Source organism: Acinonyx jubatus, chromosome F2, assembly GCF_027475565.1.
Source record: "Acinonyx jubatus isolate Ajub_Pintada_27869175 chromosome F2, VMU_Ajub_asm_v1.0, whole genome shotgun sequence".
Classification (NCBI taxonomy): domain Eukaryota; kingdom Metazoa; phylum Chordata; class Mammalia; order Carnivora; family Felidae; genus Acinonyx; species Acinonyx jubatus.
This window is the reverse complement of record NC_069394.1, coordinates 21,948,002-21,971,416: the sequence shown is the minus strand read 5'-3', so window position 1 is coordinate 21,971,416 and position 23,415 is coordinate 21,948,002. Positions and strand designations below refer to the sequence as shown.

General features: G+C 40.2%; 1 protein-coding gene across 2 annotated transcripts in view; it reads left to right on the top strand.

Annotated features, from left to right (window-relative positions):
* The window catches only part of SLC30A8 (solute carrier family 30 member 8), a 48,216-nt gene extending 26,337 nt beyond the window's left edge, over positions 1–21,879 (top strand). Inside the window, exons 3-8 of one of the 2 annotated variants that reach the window (XM_015072844.3) lie at positions 3,232–3,378; positions 5,698–5,851; positions 9,718–9,868; positions 12,321–12,426; positions 17,882–18,016; positions 19,375–21,879. In XM_015072844.3, the coding sequence (XP_014928330.1) occupies positions 3,232–3,378; positions 5,698–5,851; positions 9,718–9,868; positions 12,321–12,426; positions 17,882–18,016; positions 19,375–19,520 (839 nt within the window). In that variant the 3' untranslated portion in view covers positions 19,521–21,879. The remainder of the gene's footprint in view (positions 1–3,231; positions 3,379–5,697; positions 5,852–9,717; positions 9,869–12,320; positions 12,427–17,881; positions 18,017–19,374) is intronic. The other variant, XM_053208262.1, reaches the window with a different exon arrangement.
* Positions 21,880–23,415: the final 1,536 nt, after the last annotated feature.

The following is a 23,415-nucleotide window of genomic DNA, read 5'->3' as shown; positions in this document are numbered from 1 at the left end:
AATCCGGATTAATTCTATAGGCCTTGTGGAATAAGCTGGCATGTAGAACAGGGGAGAACCAGGTCATAGGGCTGTGTTTAGAGAGAGAACTGGCCATGGACCAGATTGGAGGAAGGAATTAAGGAAGGCCATAGGCATCAGCGTGTCCACTCCTAATGGGCCTTTGAGCCTGTTGAATTGGGACTCTTTCTGACTACTTGTGAAAATTACTAGTCATGGAAAGGCCCTAACATGCACATGTACGCATGTATCCCTATTTGAAAAGGCAGATGTACAGACACTGAGACCTCACAGAAATCAGCTCAAGTATGGCTATTACTGGCAGCAATTGGGAATGGTCAGAGAGAGATGCCCCGATGCAGGACTGTTTAGAGTGCAAAGAGTGATGGAGAATGCACGACGTTGCTAGATTGGAAAACAGCTGGGGGCTGGCTGGGGAAGACAGTAAGTAGCTCGGTGTACAAAAATTCTCTTAGAGAAAGCTATGGCTGGGGGGGTTGATACCCACGAGCTTTACTGATAAGGGCGCTGGCTTCATACTATAGTCAGGGTGTCTCAGAGCCTTAGGCTACTTATATTTTTTGAGGTTCTTGGTATTAAAAATTTAAGAAGTGTCAAAACACACCTATGTAAACTGTGGTGTGTTTTAATTACTTGTTAAATAATAACTCCATGTGTTTTTGATATGCCACGTTATATAGTATAATAATGCTATTCATATGATAGTTAAAGGATTTTAGAAACATGAATTAATAGCATACAGTAGTTGTCCAGTAATAGGACACAGCCTGATGTTGTCAGAGACATTTACTTCTTTCGATCCCATCAGTATGTCTCTGTTCACCACACAAAATGTTATGTGTATGTAATGCACACCTTCTGGAGCTGAGGTGAATATGAGACCCAGGCCCAGTGGCTCCCCTGATGACCTCCTGTCCTGACACCCCACAGGCGCTAATAAGAATGTGTTTCTAGAAGGTAGTCCTTAGTGCCTCTTCTATCTTGTTACCAGTGCATTGCTTTCTACATCTTGCCATATCCATAAATGAGTGCTCCTGTCTTACTTCATGACTTCATGGCATTTTCTTGGCTATCACTGTTGTGTCTTAACCTCCAGTTCCTTCTCCCTCTAGGTCAGCCTCCACACTGCTGGCAAAGATGTCTCTCTTAAATACAAATCTGAGCATGTCACAACCTTATGCCTCAATATCACATTAGATTCCCATATTCCATATCCTTATCCATAGAATAGCATTCAAATTCTTTAGCAGGACATAATTTCCTATAAGAGCGTCCCCCAACCCACTTTTCAACTCTCATTTCTGGTTTTTCCTCCAACATTCCACACCTCTTGCTATTCCACAAAAGTGCCATTTTCTTTTTTTCTGTTTTTGCTCCTGTTCTTACCTCTTCCTGAAAAACCCTTCCCTTCTGGCACATTCTTACCCTTCTGTCCTCTGAAAAGCCCCTCAATGCTGCCAAGGAGGGCAGCTTTCTGATCCTCTGGCCCCTTGTACATGTCTTCAATACAGAGAATGTTAACAGTGAGATCACTGAAGGGAGGGACTGTGATTTAACTTTGGTTACCTTGGTTTACCCCATCCCTGTACCATGCACAGCAAGGGCTCAATAAATACTGGCTGGATGACTGTGTTAATTGTTGGTAATACCCCATGCTTTCAGAAGCAAACACAAGTTCAGTCAGAAACTACCTCTTGCAAACAGTTTTATCCATAGAATTCATCTCGATGGCTCACAGTTTTCTGGACTATTCTTATATATAAGCAAGGATGGTTGCAAAAGAGTTCTCACTTCCCAGGCCGCCATCTAAGTATGTTTCTTCCAAAGTAAGCCCTTTTTCTCTCTCAGTTGCCTCCTCATTCAGCTGAGCCTGTTGAAGGACCCCTATAGGACTTCATTTCCTTGACTTAGGCTACAATTTGAGCCCAGCACATGGAATCATCACCACCATTCGTTGTTGAGATTGCGGCCGACTATTTATCTATATGTAGTCATTCTCTGTGTAAGAAATAATGCATTATTAACACGGCTTTATTATCAGACCCAAGTTTGGCAGATAGAGCAACACTAGAGGGTAATTGGAAGAAAAGCTGATTTGTTAGCAAAATGTTGCCTTTTGGCTAATGAATCATTCTGATTTTTTGCACTGACAGCTCAGTAACAAGCTTGAAGACTACTTTGCTTCAGACCATTAAACTTTGACAAACCAGTGATTAACTACAGCTAGAGCCAGTGGTCTGTGGGGATTATTGCAATTATGAGCCATATCTATAACTTTTCAAAATCATTAGTTGAGACAAGGTGGGTTTGATGATGGAGGGGCTACTGACGGATAGGCTCCATTGCCTCGTCGTACACAGGCAATAAACAGCTGCTGGAAGACAGTCAGTCAGCAACAGCTCTGTTTTGGGGGAAGCTCTAGTGAGAGCAATAAAGGCTGCTTTCAGAGAATGAGCCCTGTTTGGGAAGGAAGAGACAAGAATTTCTTCTGACTTGTAGTTGGAGGCTGGAGGTCTTTTCTCTAAGGAGAACTCAAAGGCAGTAGAGAAGGCAAACCAAACAGAAAAGCAAGGTGGGACCACCATGGCTTGGGTTCTCTTCCTGTGCTTTATTGGATTGTTGTTACACTCAGGGGCCCCAGTGGAAGGTGCCTGCCCTTTTCTTTACTGCTCCCTACTATTCATAATAGGGATCTTGAAATAAGGTGAATAATATAAATTAGTAGGGCAGAAGGAAGTGGTAAAAAAAACTGTGGTAAAATTGCAAGTCAAATACAAACACAGCTGTGGGCTGTGACTCCTGGGTTACAGGCAAAAGTCCAAGTCCTCAGCCTTAAGTGTAAGACTCTTCAACTCCAGCCCTCACGTCTCCAGCCTCATCCTTTTGTATTTTTGAACTCTTATGTCCCAGTCCAACTGTGATGTTCTCTAAATGTGATGTGACCCACACTTTCCAATCTCTGTACCTTTGATCTCCCTGGAATGGCTGCAACCTTGAACTTCATTTCTATTTGTTCAAATCCTATCCACTCTCTGGGTATCTGTTTCTCATAAAATTGGGAAGAAGAGGTGGATTAAATCAACATTAAGACCCTTTCTCTGATCAAGTTTTGTGAGTCTGTGGCATATTTCACCAACTACGGTTGATATGCATGTGAATCTAGTTGCATTCTGGGGCCCTTAATCCCATGTAATGTTCTGTATCCCCCAGGTGGGCACATTGCTGGGAGTCTTGCTGTCGTCACAGATGCTGCCCACCTCTTAATTGACCTGACCAGTTTCCTGCTCAGTCTCTTCTCCTTGTGGTTGTCATCAAAGCCCCCTTCGAAGCAGCTGACGTTTGGATGGCACCGGGCAGGTATAGTTCACCCACTGAGCATTAATGTCAAGGTAGTGCTGCAAGGTCAAACCAAGGATAAAGACAGAAGAGACAAAGCAAAGCCTCGTTCAGAAATCCCTTAGAGGCACGTCTGATGTTCAGGATAAAAAGGATGTGTGTTCTCAAGGGCGCTTTGGCAACAAGCCAGGTTAATTGCACTACCTCTATTTCAGTGGAATAACAGGAACACAGGTATCACTTCTGCAACCGCCCTGGCCCAAGGGTAATGCTCATCAAGTTACTCTGCATCTGGGAGGGAGGATGGGATAAAGCATCTACCATTTTGCAAAGTCAGGCACAGAGAGCCCAAGAGAGCTAGAGAGATTGAAGAACTTCTCACAGGTAAGTCGAGAATAGAACGTGAAGGAGAATTTAGGGCGGAGCAAGGGTGGCCAACATGCTGACACGGTGGCCAGCCTTCACTGGTGCCTCTAGATACAGACCACAACTTACACACTGACAATTGTGGGCTGTGGTTTTTCAAGTTTAGAATGGTAGGAAGTTCTCGTTTCACACGAAACAATTTATCATAGCAAGTGTTTTGGATCGCCTTTCCCTTAACATTCAGCAGTGGGGGGGAGAGAGAGAGATGAGACAATAAACATCAATAAAAAGAATTTGTGACAATGTGACCTGAAGATGCTTTTCAGTCCCTGAACAGTGCTACACTTGGGAAACATGTATTTTTGGCCGAGCGCCTGTCATTTGTACGCATTTTTACACGTACTCTCCCCTTTCTGGTACTATTGGTCAAAGCTCTTTGGTAAACATGGGATGTTTTATAAACACAGACACAACCCAGAATTTAGAATACTGCTTGTACTTTCTCATCTTGGTGATGGAAGCTCATGAGCATTGACACTGTAGAAAATCAGGGCTGTTCAATAGCACTCTCTGCTTTAAGACAAATGTTCTATGATACAGAGTATGATGTGGCCATAGAGCACTTTAAATGTGGCTACTGTTACTGAAGAACTGGATTATTTTATTCTATTCTATTTTATTATATTATATTTTAGAGAGAGCACATACCTGCATGTGAACAGGGGAGGGGTGGAGGGGGAGAGAGAGAATTTTAAGCAGCCTCCATGTTCAGTGCAGAGACCCTGACGTGGAGCTCAATCTCAGGAGCACGAGATCGTGACCTGAGCTGAAATCAAGAGTCAGACATTTAACTGACTGAGCTGCCCAGGCACCTGGAAGAACTGGATTTTTAATTTTTTAATTTAAATGGATACAGCCACATGTGATGATGGTTACTGTTTTAGGCAGTACTGCTTAGACACACAGGTGAAAATGAACTAGCTTGTCAAATAGGTAATTTCATGGATGACTTTGTTTAGGAAGAAGCTAAGTATAAAAAGTGAATTTATTTAAAAAAAGTGTTAAGTGGCTAATAAGACAGGTGTCATGTGGACAGGTTGCATGTAAATGATTGAAGTCTGGGATACAATAGCCCCACACTGGGAAACAATACTTTACATTGTTCTGCTTTGACAGGGGAAAGATCAAAAGTAGGGAAAGTCCCTGGCAATGGACTCTCAGAATACTTCTGTGCCCTGGAAGGCTTTTAGTACCTGCCTACAAGGTTGAGTTAAAGATCAGGGAGAGGTGTTAAGGAACTCCACAGTGAGCAAATGTGCTTTACTCAGCCTGCAGACTGAACACTATCTTATCTTTAAATATTAATATACATGTCTCTGCTCTGATACTTCTTTTCGATATAGTTGCTCTTAAAATGCAGCTAGAATGTTGATATACCTCTGAGCTTGCCTCCGTGTTTATAATATGTTGGGTTGGCAAATGAAACTCATTTTCATCAAGTACCCTCTGAAGCCCTCCCTTGTTACTATTTTATTCCACACAAGGTACCGCTACTGGCAAATTGTAAATGTTTTATGGTGAAATTGAGAGTTTCTAAATACATTTTACTCTTTGCCTCTCATTATTTCATCTCCTAATAAGTTTCAATCATTTTAGCACCTGTTTAAATTAAAATCCCCGAGGAAAATAGCAATGGCAGATAGCAATTAATATGCTTTAAAAATTTGCTAGAAATTACTTACTAATATGGAGCATAATGAACTCAGATGCTGGTGTTTAATGAATGCAACACTAAAGTGAATCATCTTAGTGCTAAAATCCATCCACACATTTGGAACTAGTTAGTTTAGAGCCTCTTTTCGCAGGGGGACAGGTTGGGGGGAAGCAAGGAACATCAATGTCTTATGACTCTTGGGAGATCAAGGTGATCCACAAATTCTTTGTGTATGGGTGTCTGTGTGCTCGAATCCCTAGAGATCCTTGGTGCCCTGCTGTCCATCCTGTGCGTCTGGGTGGTGACGGCTGTGTTGGTGTACCTGGCATGTGAGCGCCTGCTGTACCCTGATTACCAGATCCAGGCGACTGTGATGATCATCATTTCAGGCTGTGCGGTGGCAGCCAATATTATGTAAGTCACCCCGCCCATAAAAGCTTGTCTTTAACCCTGTGTGGACACAGACAGTGGGGTTTTTCTTGATGTTCGTTTTTGCTTGATTTTTCCATTTGTGGAGATGGTGAATTGAATAAACTGCCAATGAGGTAGTGCAAAGGCCGGGATCTGAATCTAGACCCAAGAGGCCCAGGATTGAGCTCCTAGCCAGTCTGCGCTCTCATACGTATTGATGGTTCCATATGGGAAATGACTTACTCCTATTTATTTAAAAATTTGTTTAAAAAATGTTTTATTTATTTTTGAGAGAGAGAGAGACAGAACGTGAGTGGGGGAGGGGCAGAGAGAGAGGGAGACACAGAATCTGGAGCAGGCTCCAGGCTCTGAAGTGTCACCCCAGAGCCCAATCCGGGGCTCAAACCCACAAACTGTGAGAGATCATGACCTGAGCCGAAGTTGGACACTTAACTGAGCCGCCCAGGTACCCCATCCGATTTGGTTTTTGTTACATGATCACATTATGGGTTCCCAGAGTGTTGGGTTGGAAGGGATCTTAGATTTTGTTTACTCCAGTCCCCTTTCTACTTTTGAATTCTCTTTTGCAACATCCCCATAAAATAAATAGTCATTAGTGTCATATATTTTAACAGAACTAGTAACAGGGAATTTGTTCCTCTCAAAAGCAGTCTATCTTATCTTTGTATCATTGTAAGACTGCCTGAAAACTCCTTCTTAAGCTCTATTAGCTAGTCGCTGTCTTTAGTTTCCACCTTCTGGTCCATTCTCTTATCCAGGCAGTCTTAATTCATTCTTATGAGACATGTGATGTTACTGGACATGTGATCATTTCTGTATTGGTCTGCTCTTACCCAAGTAAGCTACTTGATTGTTCATGACAAGGGTGCGGGGTGGGTGCTGTTAAGGCCAGGCCTTTGGTCTTTTTTGGTTGATTTACTCCTTCCAATCTGATAGCCTGATTCTGGGCAACCCGACTTAAAACTGCATCATCTACCTACCTACCTACCCTACCTATCAATTATCTGTGGTGAACAGAATAATGGCTTAAAAATTTCCTCAAAGATTTCCATATTCTAATCCTTGGAACTTCTGAGTATGTTAACTTACATGGTAAAGGAACTTTGCAAATGTGATTAAGTTCAGGATGGATCTTGAGATGGGGAGATTATCCTAGGTTATCTAGGCAGGCCAAATGTAACCAGAAAGATCCCTGTGAGAGGGACACTTGAGGTCAGAGTAAAGGGAAGATGCTGTATTGCTGGCTTTGAGGACAGAGAAAGGATCCTGGAGCTAAGGAAACTAAGTGACCTCTAGAAGCTGGAAAAGGTAAGATAATTAATTCTCTCCCAGAATCTCCAGAAAGAATGTAGTCCTGCATACCCATTTTAGAACTATAAGACAATATATTTATATTGTTCTAAGCCACAGAAGCTTTGTAATGATTTGTTATAGCAGCAAAAAGAGACTCATATACACTATCTGTGTATCATCTATCTATCTTGTGATGCAACATGATACATGCTATGAGGTAGGCTTATACATGAAAGTGAAGAAGAATCACATTTTAAACAGTGTCTTTTAAGGAAGGCACAATGGAATCCCTGGTATTAGAGGAAAATCCGAATGTGTACATTTTGAAAATGCTCCTCAGGTCACTCTAATACCCATACCTTTTGCCTGCGTCAGTTCCTCACCTCTTAGTGTGCAAACTGTTGCTCGAAATATCTAAGCTAACCAATTAGAAGAGTGGTATTTGACTGCTCTTACTGAGTAGATCCCTATTTCCATCCAGCTAACTTGAAAATGTGTTTCATATTGGCACTGGGAGAAAAAGTGTGTAGAGTTCAATGCAAATCTATCAGCACAAGGAGACAAATAAGGCAGAGCACATGTGCTGCTGACTGGGGTCAATAACATCATCTTTGCATAAAGAGAACAATATGTCCCCAAGACAGCAGGGACAATGAAAATATTAATAATTTCCCAAGAGGCATATGTCACATAGGTTGTGTCGATGCTACATGAATATGAAGGATACAGCTAGATAACTTCCCCGTAAATCTAGAACCTTGATAATCGAGTTTGCCTTTCTAAATAGATGCCATCCAAATTTTCTTCCTACAGCAACTGCTTTTGAACTTTGATCTTAACATTGCAGGTGCTTTTCCTACTTAGAAAGATAAGGAAATTGAAAAGTGGTGACTTCCCTGTGCAAGTAGGTAGTTATTTATAGAAAAAGATATTGAGTGACTATAATGTTTCTCCTAGAACTGGGATTATAGTTTCAAGTGCTGCTAGATGCTGTGTTGTCTGAATACAGAAATATCAGAACCATAATTTGGGAATAAATCAAACCCTTGCAGACTCCAAATCAGGACAGAAAGTTCTAACAAAAGTTGTAAAGGGATTCTAGGATAAAGATTACTGACAGAGCCTTAAGACTATTGCATGCTAAATTTTCTCTGCCTGAAATATTCCCTCCTCTCCAGCCTGTAATTTAAATCTAACATAATCTTTCAAATCCAACTCAATTACTTTGTTTAACTAAATCAGACTTCCCTGTTATATTATCTATAGTACCTGTTCTTACTAGACTTATTAAAATGAGAATTTTCCACTTATGGGTGTCTTTTTAAAATCTATGCTATCTCCATCATACTTAAAGCCACACCGGGGAAGGTTCATGTCTGTTTCATTCACCTTTATACCCCAAGCATTTAACAGTGGCTGGCACACAAGAGTCCCTAAGTTGTTTTTTTTTTTAATAAAATGAGTAAAAGAATGAATGACAAGGTGATGAGCACAAATGGATAGATCTAGAAAGACAGTATGTTAACTGCCAGCCATATTAAGCTGTCTGAGGATTCATAAATGGTAATTATTAATTAAGGGTGAATTTCTGTCCAAACACTGACCATCTAAAAACTGTGCATTATGTAATGATCAAATATTGCTGGATAGCAGTCATTCTACTTTGTGGATAATGACCTTGGGTTTAACAGACACTTTACCAGCAAATAGACTGGGATGTATAGTACTAAACAATATTTTTTTAAAACTTTTGTTCCAAAATAAAATCAGGTACATAATTTATATGCCTAACACTTATCTCTTTGACTTGGGTAGGAGATGTTAAATTTTGTAATATGTTATCTATAGAGAGAGAATGAGGCCACAGCTCATACTCTTAGGACTGTATACACATATGTGTTTATATATATACACATTTATATATACATTTGTATATATATACATTAATATATATTTACACACATATATGTGATACATTAATATATTTTAGTCTCTTGTTAATAGCTAATATACACAAATGCATCATTGGCCATTAAAAATTATTCAAATTTTAAATTCTCATAGAAATAAACAAAATTAAAATAAAATATTTTTAAAAATCCAAACTTGATGAAATTTTCTTATTTTGTTTTACCCCTTTCTGCTGCTTTTTGTATTTGAAATCAGTACATTAATTAAGCTCCCACCAAAGCTCAGCTTTAAGCTTAGCTCAGTGCCTCACATTCAGTAGATGCTCAATAAATATTTCCCCTCCTTATTGTCAAATAGTTTCATCTAGGAAGTGATGCTTTCAGGTTTTAACGTGAACCAGAGTAGCATTAGGTAGATGGAAGAGAAAACAGGTGAACCTTTGTTGTCTGTCCTTGTGTAAAAATTTAAAACTTGTATGATACATTTGTTTTCAAAATTAGTCCAAAATAGTACATTTTACAGCATTAATATTTCAACTATCTTCCATCTTGGATAACACATGCTCTTGTCAACTGCTTCATTATGCTGCATAGGTTTTCAATGGCTAATCTCATGTGTGCCAAGAACATCCGTTTCTCTTTCAGACTAAGTGTGATTCTGCACCAGAGACATGCTGGACACAATCACAAGGAAGTGCAAGCCAATGCCAGTGTCAGAGCAGCCTTTGTGCATGCCCTCGGAGATCTATTTCAGAGTATCAGTGTGTTAACCAGTGCACTTATTATCTACTTTAAGGTGAGTATGTTTGAGTTTACTCACTGTCATAGGAAGTTTATAGATTAGGTACTGCAGAAGCTGACCTGCCAGTATTAACCTAAATGAGGGTGGCCAGCCTCTATTTACCTATACCAACTACTTTGCAAGGTTTAAACAAACAAACAACACATATTCAAAGCCTGAAACCTTAGACTTTCCAGATTCCTAAGTACTATGTCTCCAAATGTAGGGCTGCCAGTCTTCCAAGAAAGTAGTTCCTTTTGTCATGGAGTTAAGATGAACAGCAATGGAACCATGAATACCTTAGGATTCTTGGGTTGTAAGCAACAGAAAGGATGTCTAGCTTACTTAAGCAAAAATACATTTATTAGTTGAAATGTATTGGATGTACTCTTGGATAGAAACCAAGGTAGAAATAAGGACAACATTAGGTATCTTAGATTTCAGAAACTATCCAAATTCTGTCCCAGGTACCAGTGCAGAAATGACTACGAGTCAACCAATTTTTTTCCATTTCTTGGCATTCTGCTGGAGATTCTCTTTCTCTGGGAAAGAGAGCCCACCAGACCTAGCTTGGGTCTTGTACCTGCTGCTTGGCTGGGGAGGAAGAGCACCTGATTGTCCCACCAATATCACCCCCCAGTGGGGGAAAGATAATTCTCCCCCCGCCCCCGACAAATCAGGGTGTTAATGGAAAGTTGAGATGGATCTTGGATGAAACTCTGACCCTAAACAAACATTTACTATAGATCTGTGTTTCTTGTACCAAGAACTAACAGAAGTGGGTTGGGGTGTAGGTGGGGGTAATGGAAGAGAAGAGCATTTAACTCTGTTGTTTGCACCTTGATTGTCCAGTTATCAAGGACTCTTTATTATTTTTACTAAAAAATGAAAACACAGAAATAAAAATTATAAAGACATATCTGAATTCAATTGAGCAAATATTCACTGAAAGCTTTAAGTTTAAGGAAAAATCATTCACACTTGTCCTGGGTAGTGGAGTTTGAGAGTTTCTCAGAGGTAATGAGGCATGGACTTTTCTGTGGGACAAAACTTCATCAAGGGCAGAAGGACACGTATCTCTTCTGGAGCTAATGGCTCCAGTGGTGAGACAGGGCAAGAATGAGGCCTCAGCTCATACTCTTAGGACTTAATCAAAGATGCCTGTCTCAAACATTTCTCCAAAGAAGACATCCAAATGGTCAACCAACACATGAAAAAATGCTCAACATCACTCATCATCAGGGCAATGCAATTCAAAACCACAATGAGATACCACTTCATACCTGTCAGAATGGCTAACATTAACAACTCAGGCAACAACAGATGTAGCCAAGGATGAGGAGAAAGAGGATCTATTTGAACTGCTGGTGGGAATGCAAACTGGTGCAGCCACTTTAGAAAACAGTATGGAGGTTCCTCAAAAAATTAAAAATAGAACTACCCTATGGTCCAGCAATTGCACTATTAGGTATTTATCCAAGTGATACAGATATGCTGTTTTGAAGGGGCACATGCACCCCAATGTTTATAGCAGCACTATTGACAATAGCCAAAGTATGGAAAGAGCCCAAATGTCCATCGATGGATGAATAGATAAAGAAGATGTGGTATATATATACAATGGAGTATTATGTAGAAATCAAAAAGAATGAAATCTTGCCATTTGCAACTACGTGGATGGAACTAGAGGATATTATGCTAAGCAAAATTAGTCAGTCAGAGAAAGACAAACATCATATGACTTCACTCATATGAGGATTTTAAGATACAAAAAAGATGAACATAAGGGAAGGGAAGCAAAAATAATATAAAAACAAGGATGGGGACAAAACATAAGAGACTCTTAAATATGGAGAACAACAGAGAGTTGCTGGAGGGGGTTGTGGGAGGGGGGATGGGCTGAATGGGTATGGGGAATCTACTCCTGAAATCATTGTTGCACTATATGCTAACTACATGGATGTAAATTAAAAAAAAAAAAAAAGATGCCTGTCTCGAATATGTGCCATCCTGAGGAGGGAAAGAAAGGAAACAACCCCAGTCTGCCATGACCAAGCTCCAGCTGGGCCTTGGTCATGTGCAACCTCTGGGCAGGTGATACCCTTTCTTCTCATCATAAGGAAGGCTGAAAAGCCATTGACTATTATATTAATGTGTGCATATTTTCATCACATACTCTGTGCTTCTATTAACAGAAAAGTCAAATCAGGCCTTCGGAAAGAACACTCAAGGCCCCTCTCCTTTATGTCTTAAATTTAATTTTTAAATTTCTTCAGCCACTGATAGCTTAAAGCTTAAATGAAGGATTGAATCTTCAGAAAATCTTGCCTCTGAGTTGGATGTCAAGTTTCAGGGAGGTGAAAGGGTGATAGAAAAAGAAGCAGGGAGGTTTACTCATTTTATTATAAATCAGAATTTCTGCATGGAAGACCTGAATTCAGTTAACCTAAGTCCCTATATTTTCTAGCCAGACTATAAAATGGCTGACCCAATCTGCACATTCGTCTTTTCCATCCTGGTTTTGGCCAGCACCATCACTGTCTTAAAGGACTTCTCCATCTTACTCATGGAAGGTAGGAGTGATTTTATTATTATTTCCAGGATCGGTGTTTCTCTTCCCTATAATCACAGAAGGGAATGGCATCAAGGCAAATCCACTGTTAATTTGCATTATAAGGAAAATCTAAATGTATAAGGATTTTTTGTGAAAACAAATATTATGATTTTTCTTCATATGGGAACAAAAAGAATTGCCTTCTCTCTTTTCCTCCAGCAACTATTAAATGATATGGCATATGATAAAAACAATATGTACAAATAATAAGGATAGGCACTGAGGGAGATATTGTGAAAATATAAATTTCTCCCTAGATATATGGAAAAGGCCTAAGAAAAATTGAATAAGCTATCTCTTAGGCAGCATTATAGCTACTATAAAGGGCTTGTCTAAAACCCTTGTTAGACCAGGCCAGCACTCAAACTTCAAGGCATCAGAATCACTTGGGGTCTGTTAAAACACAGATTTCTGGGCCCATCCTGATAGTTCCTGAACTTGGTGGGTCTGGGGCAGCAGCTGGGAATTTGAATTTCTTTTTCTTTTTTTTTTTTTAATGAAATTTATTGTCAAATTGGTTTCCATCAACACCCAGTGCTCATCCCAACAGGTGCCCTCCTCAGTGCCCATCACCCGCTTTCCCCTCCCCCCACCCCCCATCAACCCTCAGTTTGTTCTCAGTATTTAAGAGTCTCTTATGGTTTGTCACCTTCCCTCTCTGTAACTTTTTTTTCTCCCCTTTCCCCTGCCCCTGGTCTTCTGTTAAGTTTCTCAGGATCCACATATGAGTGAAAACATGGTATCTGTCTTTCTCTGCCTGGCTTATTTCATTTAGCATAACACTCTTCGGTTCCATCCACGTTGCTACAAATGGCCAGATTTCATTCTTCCTCATGGCCAAGTAGTATTCCATTGTATATATAAACCACATCTTCTTTATCCATTCATCAGTTGATGGACATTTAGTCTCTTCCCATCATTTGGCTATTGTTGAAAGTGCTGCTATAAACATTGGGGTACAAGTGCCCCTATGCAACAGCACTCTAGGAATTTGAATTTCTAACAAGACGCTGATGCTGCTCGTCCAGGGACCACACTTCGAAAACCACTAGAATGACCTTTTCACACTACTGAAGGATTACTACACAAAAGGCACAAGAATGGAACCTAGAAAAGTCCATCAGAATTAGAGGTTTGCATCATATCAAGCAGTTGGATGATCAAGAATATCCAGACATTGGCTTGAACTTTTCTTTTTTGTCCAGCACATTTTGACATAAGGCAGACAGAGTTTCAGAGTGCACGTGCCTTCACAAAAGCCCACATTTCCTTAGTGTTCACTGTTGAGTACACGTTTAAGAGTTTTGTTCCTTTGGGCACTATAAACGTTGGAGGATGATGATGCTGACAACAGTGAATCACAAGATGGAGTCAAGCATCACTAACAAATGAACGTCCTCTCTCTGAAGGTGACAATATTTGGTTTGTCAAGTCACAGATGCATCCATTTCCTTTCCTGAGGGCCAAGCGCTGAGCTGCAGCTGTTGTTCCTATTAGGGAACTTTGCTGACTTACAGGTGGATAAAAGGCAAATGGGTATCCATCGGAGATGAGTATTTTCCATCCCTGTCTCGCAGCATAGCTCTTCTCAGGTGATTATCTCTTCTTATTTAAGGAAAACGTAGCTAACTTAAAACAACCTTCGTAAACATTTATTTTTGAAAGAGAGTGTGAGAGCGAGTGGGGGAGGGGTAGAGAGCAGAAGACAGAGGATCTGAAGCTGGCTCAGACCTCAGGAGCTCTGAGTGCAGTGCTCCAACACACGAATTGTGTGATCATGACCTGAGCTGAAATCAAGAGTCGCTTAACTGACTGAGCCATCCAGGTGCCCCAGGAAAATGTAGCTAATTATTGAAGCTGGCAGGTAACTCCTACCTGGAAGAAGCTTTTTTTTTTTTTAATATTTATTTATTTTTGAGACAGAGAGAGACAAAGCATGAACGGGGGAGGGGCAGAGAGAGAGGGAGACACAGAATCCGAAACAGGCTCCAGGCTCTGAGCTGTCAGCACAGAGCCCCACACGGGGCTGGAACCCATGAACCGTGAGATCATGACCTGAGCCGAAGTCAGACCTTAACCAACTAACTGAGCCACCCAGGCACCCCATTTTTTAAACTGGGTTTTCAAATTACGTTAGCATACAATAATACTTGTACTTAATAAAGTTTTATAAAAATATAGAAGGGAATAAAATTATAAAAAGTCTTTCCATTTTTTTACCTTTGAATTTTCAGTCCCATTCTTCAGAGGTAATACCTACTGATAAGTCATCCCAAAATATCTGTGCATTCACACACACACACATACACACACACACACACACACACACACAGTCTTTTTTTATACAAACAGAATTTTGCATTGATACATAATTTTGCTCTGCACCTTGCTTTCTTTATTTGGAGGTCTTTCCATATGAGCATATATAGAGATACACCCTATTCCTTTTCATGGTACAAAGTATTACATACACTGTATGCATGTACTTGCTTATTGATGATATTACAAATTATGGTGTAATTACCATGTGCATATATATATATGTGTGTGTGTGTGTGTGCATATATATATATATATATATATGTATATATATAGTGCTTGTATGTCTGCGGCATAACTCCTAGAAGTGGCTTTGCTATTTCAAAAGTTATGTGCATTTAAAAATTTGATAGATGTTGCCATTTCTACCAAAAACGCCATATCAATTTCTTTCCCACCAATAGGATTTGACATTTCCACACATCCTCACCATCACTGAGTATCATCAAAATGTTGATTCTTTTGTAATATGATAGGTGAAAAACTATATCTTATTGATTCCATATGCAATTCTTTCATTATGAGAGATATTGAGTGATTTTGCATATATTTATTAACTTGGGTAATTATTTTTTAAATACTAATTAGCTATTTTCCTGGATGCATTGATATTTTGCAGGCTCTCCCTCAGGAAAAAAAGTTTCTAGTGTATGATGAAGCACTGAAGCCAGTGGGAACATATCTTGTTTGTTGATATTATTTTACAGAGTAAAATAAGTAACAGTGGACTTGTGTTCTCCATAAAAGTAAAGAGATAATAGAGGCAAGAGAGAAGGGGGTAGTGAAATAGTGCGATTTCATCTCAAGGGTCCTAGATGAATGACAATAGGTCTTCAAAGGGTCAAATGAAACTCCTCAGAGGTGACACATTAGGCCTATTAGTCAGCTTTGGGTTGGGATACTTAGAGTCTACTATTTGCGTAACATTTCACACTGACAGCCTGGTCTTTAGAGTCTGACATCTCCCTTATCTATATATCCTAAGCAATGCTTCTTAACCTCTCTGATTCCCAATTTCCTCTCCCCAGTGAGATAAGAATTGTAACATTGATAATTAGCTCTTAAAGTTCTTAGAACTACTAAGTAAGATAATCACTATGAATACAGTACTTAGCACAAACCTTGACATATGGCAGTTTCTCAATAAAGGTGTGTTATTATCATTATAATATAACAATGTTACAATATAACAATGTCACCCACGAATCCATTCTATGGCTACTCTGAGAACTCTTTTAATTTGTTTCTAATGCCTGAGTTCACAGAATAAAAGAACCGTGTTGACCAGCTCTTTGTTACCCCATGAAACAATATGAAGTGGGATTAAACTAAACTCAAACTGTACAGAATTTTAATATTAGCCTCAAGGAGGAAGTCTCCATGAGCAAGGTTCTTAAATCCTGAAAAAGGAGGGTTAAGGGTTCCCTATTCCTTTAGTCCTTTAAAGTTATTCTTGGGGCACCTGGGTGGCTCAATGGGCTAACTGTCCGACTTCAGCTCAGGTCATGCTTTCGTGGCTTGTGAGTTCAAGCCCCGCTTCAGGCTCTGTGCTAACAGTTCAGAGCCTGGAGCCTGCTTCGGATTCTGTGTCTCCTCTCTCTCTGCCCCTCTCCTGCTTGCACTCTGTCTCTCAAAAATTAATAAACATTAACAAAAATTTAAAGTTATTGTTGACTAGCTGCTCATTATAATCATTTGGGAAGCTTTTTAAAAATACTTGTGCCTAGGACCCCCATACCCAGAGATTCCAATTTAATTGACTGGGGTAGGGGCCGGTTTTGTGTTTTTTAACATGCAGCCAAACCTGAGAACTACTGCAAGGCACAGCTGCCCAGTGGCTCTTAATGTTAGTGCAATGGTTCTCAACCTTGGTTGTATGTTAGAATCACCGAATGAGCTATAAAAATACTGATGCTTCATCTTATCCCCAGAGGGTCTGATTAATTGGTCTTGGGTGTAATCTGGTGATCAGGATTTCTAAAATCTCCTCTGATGATACTAATGTACATTCAAGTTGGAGAGCCATATCAACCATATCGAAAGTGTCGATTTCAGAGCTCATCCATAGAAATTTTCTTTAGGGGGACTGGAATGAATCTAAGGCATATATATATATATATATATGTGTGTGTGTGTGTGTGTGTGTGTGTGTGTGTGTGTGTGTGTGTGTATGTATATATCAAACACACCAGGTGTTTGTATCGTGTCTATATGATTGAAGTAGAAGCTAAAAGGTGGTCATCCTTAATAATCTTTTCATTCTCTTTGGGTTAGTTGGCAGGGATTTAGTTATTGCATCAAATAGCCTTATCATTGTCATTCTGGTTGAGTTGATTTAAAAAAAATAGCTTTATCATCGTTATGCTGGTTGAGTTGATTAAAAAAAAACAATTTACGTTAAACTGATGTGCTTTCCAATCCTAACCACCCATTAACTTGCCCTCTCTCTAGCCAAGGCAAGGACCCTTAACACTTCCATATCCTCTCATCTTCCAAATGACAGTCCTTGTAATGTTTGAAGAAAGTGATCCTTCTTCCCTTAGCCACCATGTTAGGATCATCTATTAACTCAGTTTAGTTAGTGACCTGTCAGATAACTACTATTATGTAGCATTGCAGTATACAAAGAACAGATATTTTCCCATTTTCTCCTCAAAGAATTTAGTGTACATATTGCTCTTATCACCCCTCTTTTACTACAGATGTGCTGAGGATCAGAGAAGTTCCATGATTTGGGTAAATTCATGGTAGTTGTGGTCAGAGTGCTAACCAGGAATTATTTGATTCCAAATCCCACGTTCCCTCATTTTGCTTTTTAGAGCGTATGCAAAAATAACTGGAAAAAGCTCAGTTGGTTTAATAACACACCCTGAAAACCAAGAATGATTACTATTGTTGGTTTTTGCATAATAAAGTTTTTCATGTTGAACCCTTTGAAAGAGTCAGGTGAATTTAATTTGTAAACATCTGAAGAAACCAGAAAAGCGGAAGACAAGTTGATAATTCTGGGGAAAATTTTGCAGCCCCACTTAGCCATGTTAATGAGCTGTATTTAGTTAAATAACAAAGAGCCTCCCTCCCTTTCCACTTGTCAGGTGTGCCAAAGAACCTGAACTACGATGATGTGAAAGAGCTCATCTTAGCGGTGGATGGAGTGGTGTCTGTGCACAGCTTGCACATCTGGTCTCTAGCAATGAACCAAGTGATTCTCTCGGCTCATGTTGCTGCAGGTCAGTGAGTTTTGTAAACACCCTGCCAAAATTCAGTCCTTGCCCTGTAAGCTCAATAATTTCCCTCCTTTCTGTACAGCTGCCCTTCGTGTCTGTTGCCTGTCAAAACAACCGTGGAGTGTTTCCTATTACCAAAGCCCTTTGAAAAAAGCCCTTGTCAATGTTATCATGGCAACAGTGATACTGAAGACATCCCTTGAGGCAGACTGCAGAGGGTAGTGGGTAGAATGAATGGCTAAAATGCCACCCAAAGTTCAAGGTCTTCAACTCGGAAAATTAGATCTCACCTGTTTGACTTGGTGCCCGATGAATTAAATAATGGGATGAGCTCAACAATAAACTTCATTGAGTTATTTCCTGTGTCTGAGATGCTCTGCCTATTACAGAAGATTAAAAAAATGAAGGAGACCTAGGTCCCATACTTAAGATTCTAACAGGTTAAAAGATGTGCTAGTAGGAATTAATGGTGATTCCCTCACTGGATGGTTAGAAATTCTGTAACCATGTGAGATAATTCTTAGGATTTGGGGTTTATTCTAAAAAAGTACTTTCTCAAGTAGAATGTGATTTGTGCACCATGTGTCCTAGAGCTGGGGAGATAGGCAGTGGGAGAGAGGAAGCCTCTCACTGCTTCAGGAGACAGCTCAGACCAAATGATATGTTAGGCTGCTAAAAAAATAATTCAAGAAGTTACTTAGAGGCAGGGTACAGGATCACTGGCGACAGGCATTTGAGGACTATGCTTTCTCCGATATCCTCGGCTTTGCTGAGAGGCTTAGATGTGGCTACAGGTAATTTATAGCATCTACTACACCAATATTTCACTGCAGATGGAAGAATCTAGTAAACAATAAGTTTACTATGGAGGGAATCTTACAGCTTCCTGATACCTTTTGGGACGAGAGAGAAGATGGCAGTGAGGTTCCTGCTCAAAGAAGAGTCTGTAGGGAGCTCTAAATGCTTCCCTGTTCCTATCACTAGTCTTGGTATAAATGCTGATTAGATACAAGAGCTTCAACGGAAAGATCTCTGGGGACTGGTGGGAAGGGCTGTATAAAAAATCAGAGCTTTGTCTTGGCTTTTTTCAGGCCTTATCTCCCTTTCCATGGTCAGGTTCTAGGACGGCCAGACCCAAGAGAGAACTGTGGGCAGGAAGAGTTTCCATAGTGATGGGTACTTTGCTGCACTAGAATTTCCCCCTGTCTTGTCTGTGTGGATATAACTGATTATCAGAGCCAGAGTGCTCTGCCTGTGGCCCTCCCCACCAGGTTACAGACAAAGTGCTTGAGGCTGGAAATTTAGCCATCACCCATGTGTGTGCAATCAGTGCCCATCTCACTGTGGTTCTTTTTCAACAGCAGCCAGCCGGGACAGCCAGGTTGTTCGAAGAGATATTGTAAAAGTCCTCAACGATAGCTTTACTGTGCACTCACTCACCATTCAGATGGAATCTCCAGCTGACCAGGACCCTGACTGTTTTTTCTGTGAAGAACCCCAGGACTAGTTCAGTCACAATGTCAACTTCCAGAGTTCAATGGCCCACTATACACTGCTCTGCAGTTTCTAGAATATAAGAAATAAAGAACCAAAGGAAGAAGTTTGAGAAATTCGTGATACAGTACAGTGCACATTTTATCCACCATGAATGAAGATGCATATAGATTCATTAATCAATTGGATTATCAACTCACCAGTAGCTGTGTTCAATTACAGGAATGTGTGTATGGACTATTCCTGACTGGGGCTGAAGTAACAGCTGTTTGTAACCACAGGCAATAAAAAGTTCATCTCCCTTCAGTGATGTATCCTGAGGATGAGTGGGTAAAATTGAACTTGGGAAAGTCTTATTAGGAATCAGTGCCCAGGAAAAGTCACAAAATTCTCTTCAAATGGGAGAAAAAAGCAAACTAGGAGGAGCTTAAGTTAAAAGAGATGCTGGAAGCTTAACACCCCACTAGAACTTGACTCTCTGGTCAGTTTATAATAGGATTTGGAGCAGTTTCTTTTTACTCCCTATCAGCATCACCATTCCCTAAATGGGGTAGAAATGTCCTCTTTCCTTCTCACAAATTATGTTTTAACATGTCTAAAACTATTGAATGGTATTTTTCTTCTCTGTGTAAAAGCTCTGGACAAATGAAAAATGATGAAATTGCTGCTTTTTGAGTGTTTTCACTTGGTGTGACCTAATAACAAAACAAGGAGGCACAGAGCATCAGAATTCTTATTCCAGATCATATGGAAAATAATTTAGTCAAATAATTAAGAACTCACAGGTCTTAAACAATATTTATGGAATACCAACTATTGTCCAGGTATTGTACTAGGCTTTTCAGATGTGTCACCTCATTTCATTTGAGTGACAACTTTGGAAAGTTGCAATTAATACCATCGTTATATAGACAAGGACATAGGCTCACAGAAGTTAAGTAATTTAACCGATATCATTATTCATTCATTCAAAAACAATTTTTCAGAGCACCTGGGTGGCTCAGTCAGTTAAACATCTGACTCTTGATCTTGGTTCAGATCATGATCTTACGGTTCATGAGATGGAGCCCTGGGTCGGGCTCTGAGCTGACATCCTGGAGCCTGCTTGGGATTCTCTCTCCCTTTCTCTCTGCTCCTCCTTCTCTCTCTCTCAAAAATAAATAAATAAACTTTAAAACAATAGATAATCTTTCAATACAGGTTATGAGCTAAGCATTGGTGAACTATGTCAGTATGGCCTTTGTGTTCATGGAGCTCCTCCCCTTTTGTTGGGAAGACAGGCATTCCACCAATAAACACCAAGAATGTACTACAAATAGTGGCAAATGATGAAAGGAGAGAGGCTGATTTAGGTTGGTGGAGGTCAATGGGGAGCCTCTCTGAAGAAACAGCACCCAAGCTGAGACCTGAACAGTAGGTGGTAGTCAAACGAATTGTAAGAACATTCTAGATGAAGCAAGAGCATGAATGGATACCATGAAGAAAGTACTTGGTGTGTGGGAGGAAATGAAGATGGCCATTGTGGCTGGAGGGTAATAAGTGAGGGGTGAGTTAAAAAAACACTGAGGACATGAAGCAGAAGAGAATGACAAGTCCGGCTGGCAAGGCAAAATTCTCTCATTCTGAGTCATTGATTGTATAATACCATGCTTCTAGCCCTGATTGTAACTCAACATCACTTGTAGAGAGTAAAATAAAATAAAGATGTGCAAGCCCACATCCTGGAAATCCTGAATCAATGGATCTGATTTGGAACTTAAAATTCTGTACTTTTTTTTTTTTAAACATACCCAGAGATGTTTTAAAGAACAGCCAGGGTCTAGAAGAACTTCAATCAAAAGAGGTCACTGAGTATGGGAATTCAGACACATAACCGGGATACCTACAATAATATCTTGAATTGCAAACACATGGATGGGGCACAGAAAAAGTGATGGGCATTGCTGTGTGGGCATGGCTGTTGAGGCTTCATGTCATTGAGGTGACAGTCATGTTGGACTTTGAATAGATCTGGAGTTTCTGTAGACAGATGAAGAAAAGGGCATTCTAGACAAAGGGAAGAAGACTGTATGGAAGGCATACTCGGGGTTACCTGTTAGTTTTTAATTTGAAAAGCAGAATATATGTGGCAAAGGAAACTTTCAACTCTGATTTTAAAACTATATACTTTTTGGGGCGCCTGGGTGGCGCAGTCGGTTAAGCGTCCGACTTCAGCCAGGTCACCATCTCGCGGTCCGGGAGTTCAAGCCCCGCGTCGGGCTCTGGACTGATGGCTCAGAGCCTGGAGCCTGTTTCCGATTCTGTGTCTCCCTCTCTCTCTGCCCCTCGCCCATTCATGCTCTGTCTCTCTCTGTCCCAAAAATAAATAAACGTTGAAAAAAAAAACAAAACTATATACTTTTTACCACTTTACCATTATTAATATTGTAGAGAACAAGAGTTATGTCTCTGATGATTTTTATGTCACTGTCAGCATCTAGCAGGGTGCTGGAAACCTAACAGGCATTAAATAATTGTCGAGACAATGACTCTGGGGCCGTTCATGGGTCTTGTCATTATTTTTCATTTACATTTGTATTTTTCTGGAAATTTGAGGGCCAAGAAAACATTGACTTTGACTGAGGAGGTCACATCTGTGCTATCTCTGCAAATCAATCAGCACTGCTGAAATAGCTACTTAGCATTCTGCTGACAGCTCGCCCTGCTCAGTGGAGACAAATAGACTTGTCCCCCACCTCAGTGAGCACGTTTAGGCAACCAGAATTAGAGCCACTAAGGTTCCTAATGTCTCCTGCCTCAGCTGGCTCTCCAAATTTGAGGGATAGTTCATGCCAAATCATATCTCCTGTCTCAAAGACCATTGAATGGTTTTGCTTTTCCATATTTTGTGTAGGACATAGCCCTTAAGACTTGGCAAACACACAAATTCTGGTGTAATTGTTCACTCTGCTTTCTTTTCAAAATCTCATTTATCTTTTATGTCAGAAACACACTGAATGCCAGGTAATCATAAGGTAGGGGGATTTGTATGTCAACCAAAGGAGTTGCCCCATGGCTCCTAGCCATTTATTCTGTCTCCCTGAAATTCTACTTCTTTTGTTGGCTAGATTGAAAACTCTGGATGGTAGATGTTTTGGGGATAAAGTGCAAGACAATCTGCAATGGGGATTTTAAGGATTTGAAGATGAAAGGGCAGATGACACCAAGGGACTTTATGCGCCATGTGTCAGTTTTGAAAGTCTGCTTCCCCCTTTGTCTCTTCCCTGCAGTTCAGGATCATGAACTCTAGGCCACTAACATTACTGGAATAGTGTAGTGGAATTCTTTACTTTATGCCATTGCATTCTCTCTGCCTGTCAAAATATCTTTCAAGTCATTCAAAGCAAGACGCTTTATTCTTCAGGCCAACTTCACCGCCATCCTCCACATCTTTAATATGCTTCTCTGTCATCCAACATCCAGTCAAGATTTATCTAGGACTCTATGGTGATGTTAGGGCCCATAAAAGAAATTGATGTGTTCCATATGTTTGGTTACAGATGGGAAATGGGAATGTCGAAGGACATGAAGGAGAGAATGTTTGCACTTTGAACATCGTGTTTGTAGTTAGATTGCCTGAATTTGAATCCTAGCTCTTCCCATTATTAGCTCTGTGGCTTCAAGCTGGTTACTTAAATGCTCTGTCCCTCTGTTTGCTGATCAGTAAAAGCTCGCTATTCAGATGTGTGAGAATTTAATAAGTTAGGACACTTAAAGACATTGGACTTGTGCATAGCATGTGGCTAACACTCAGTAAATACTAACTGCTATTTATTCTTATTTACAAAGGGAGTGCATATGAATGTGTGCATGAACACAGATTTATATCATCCTGGCTTTTAAAAGGCTTTGAATCTTCAACACAACTC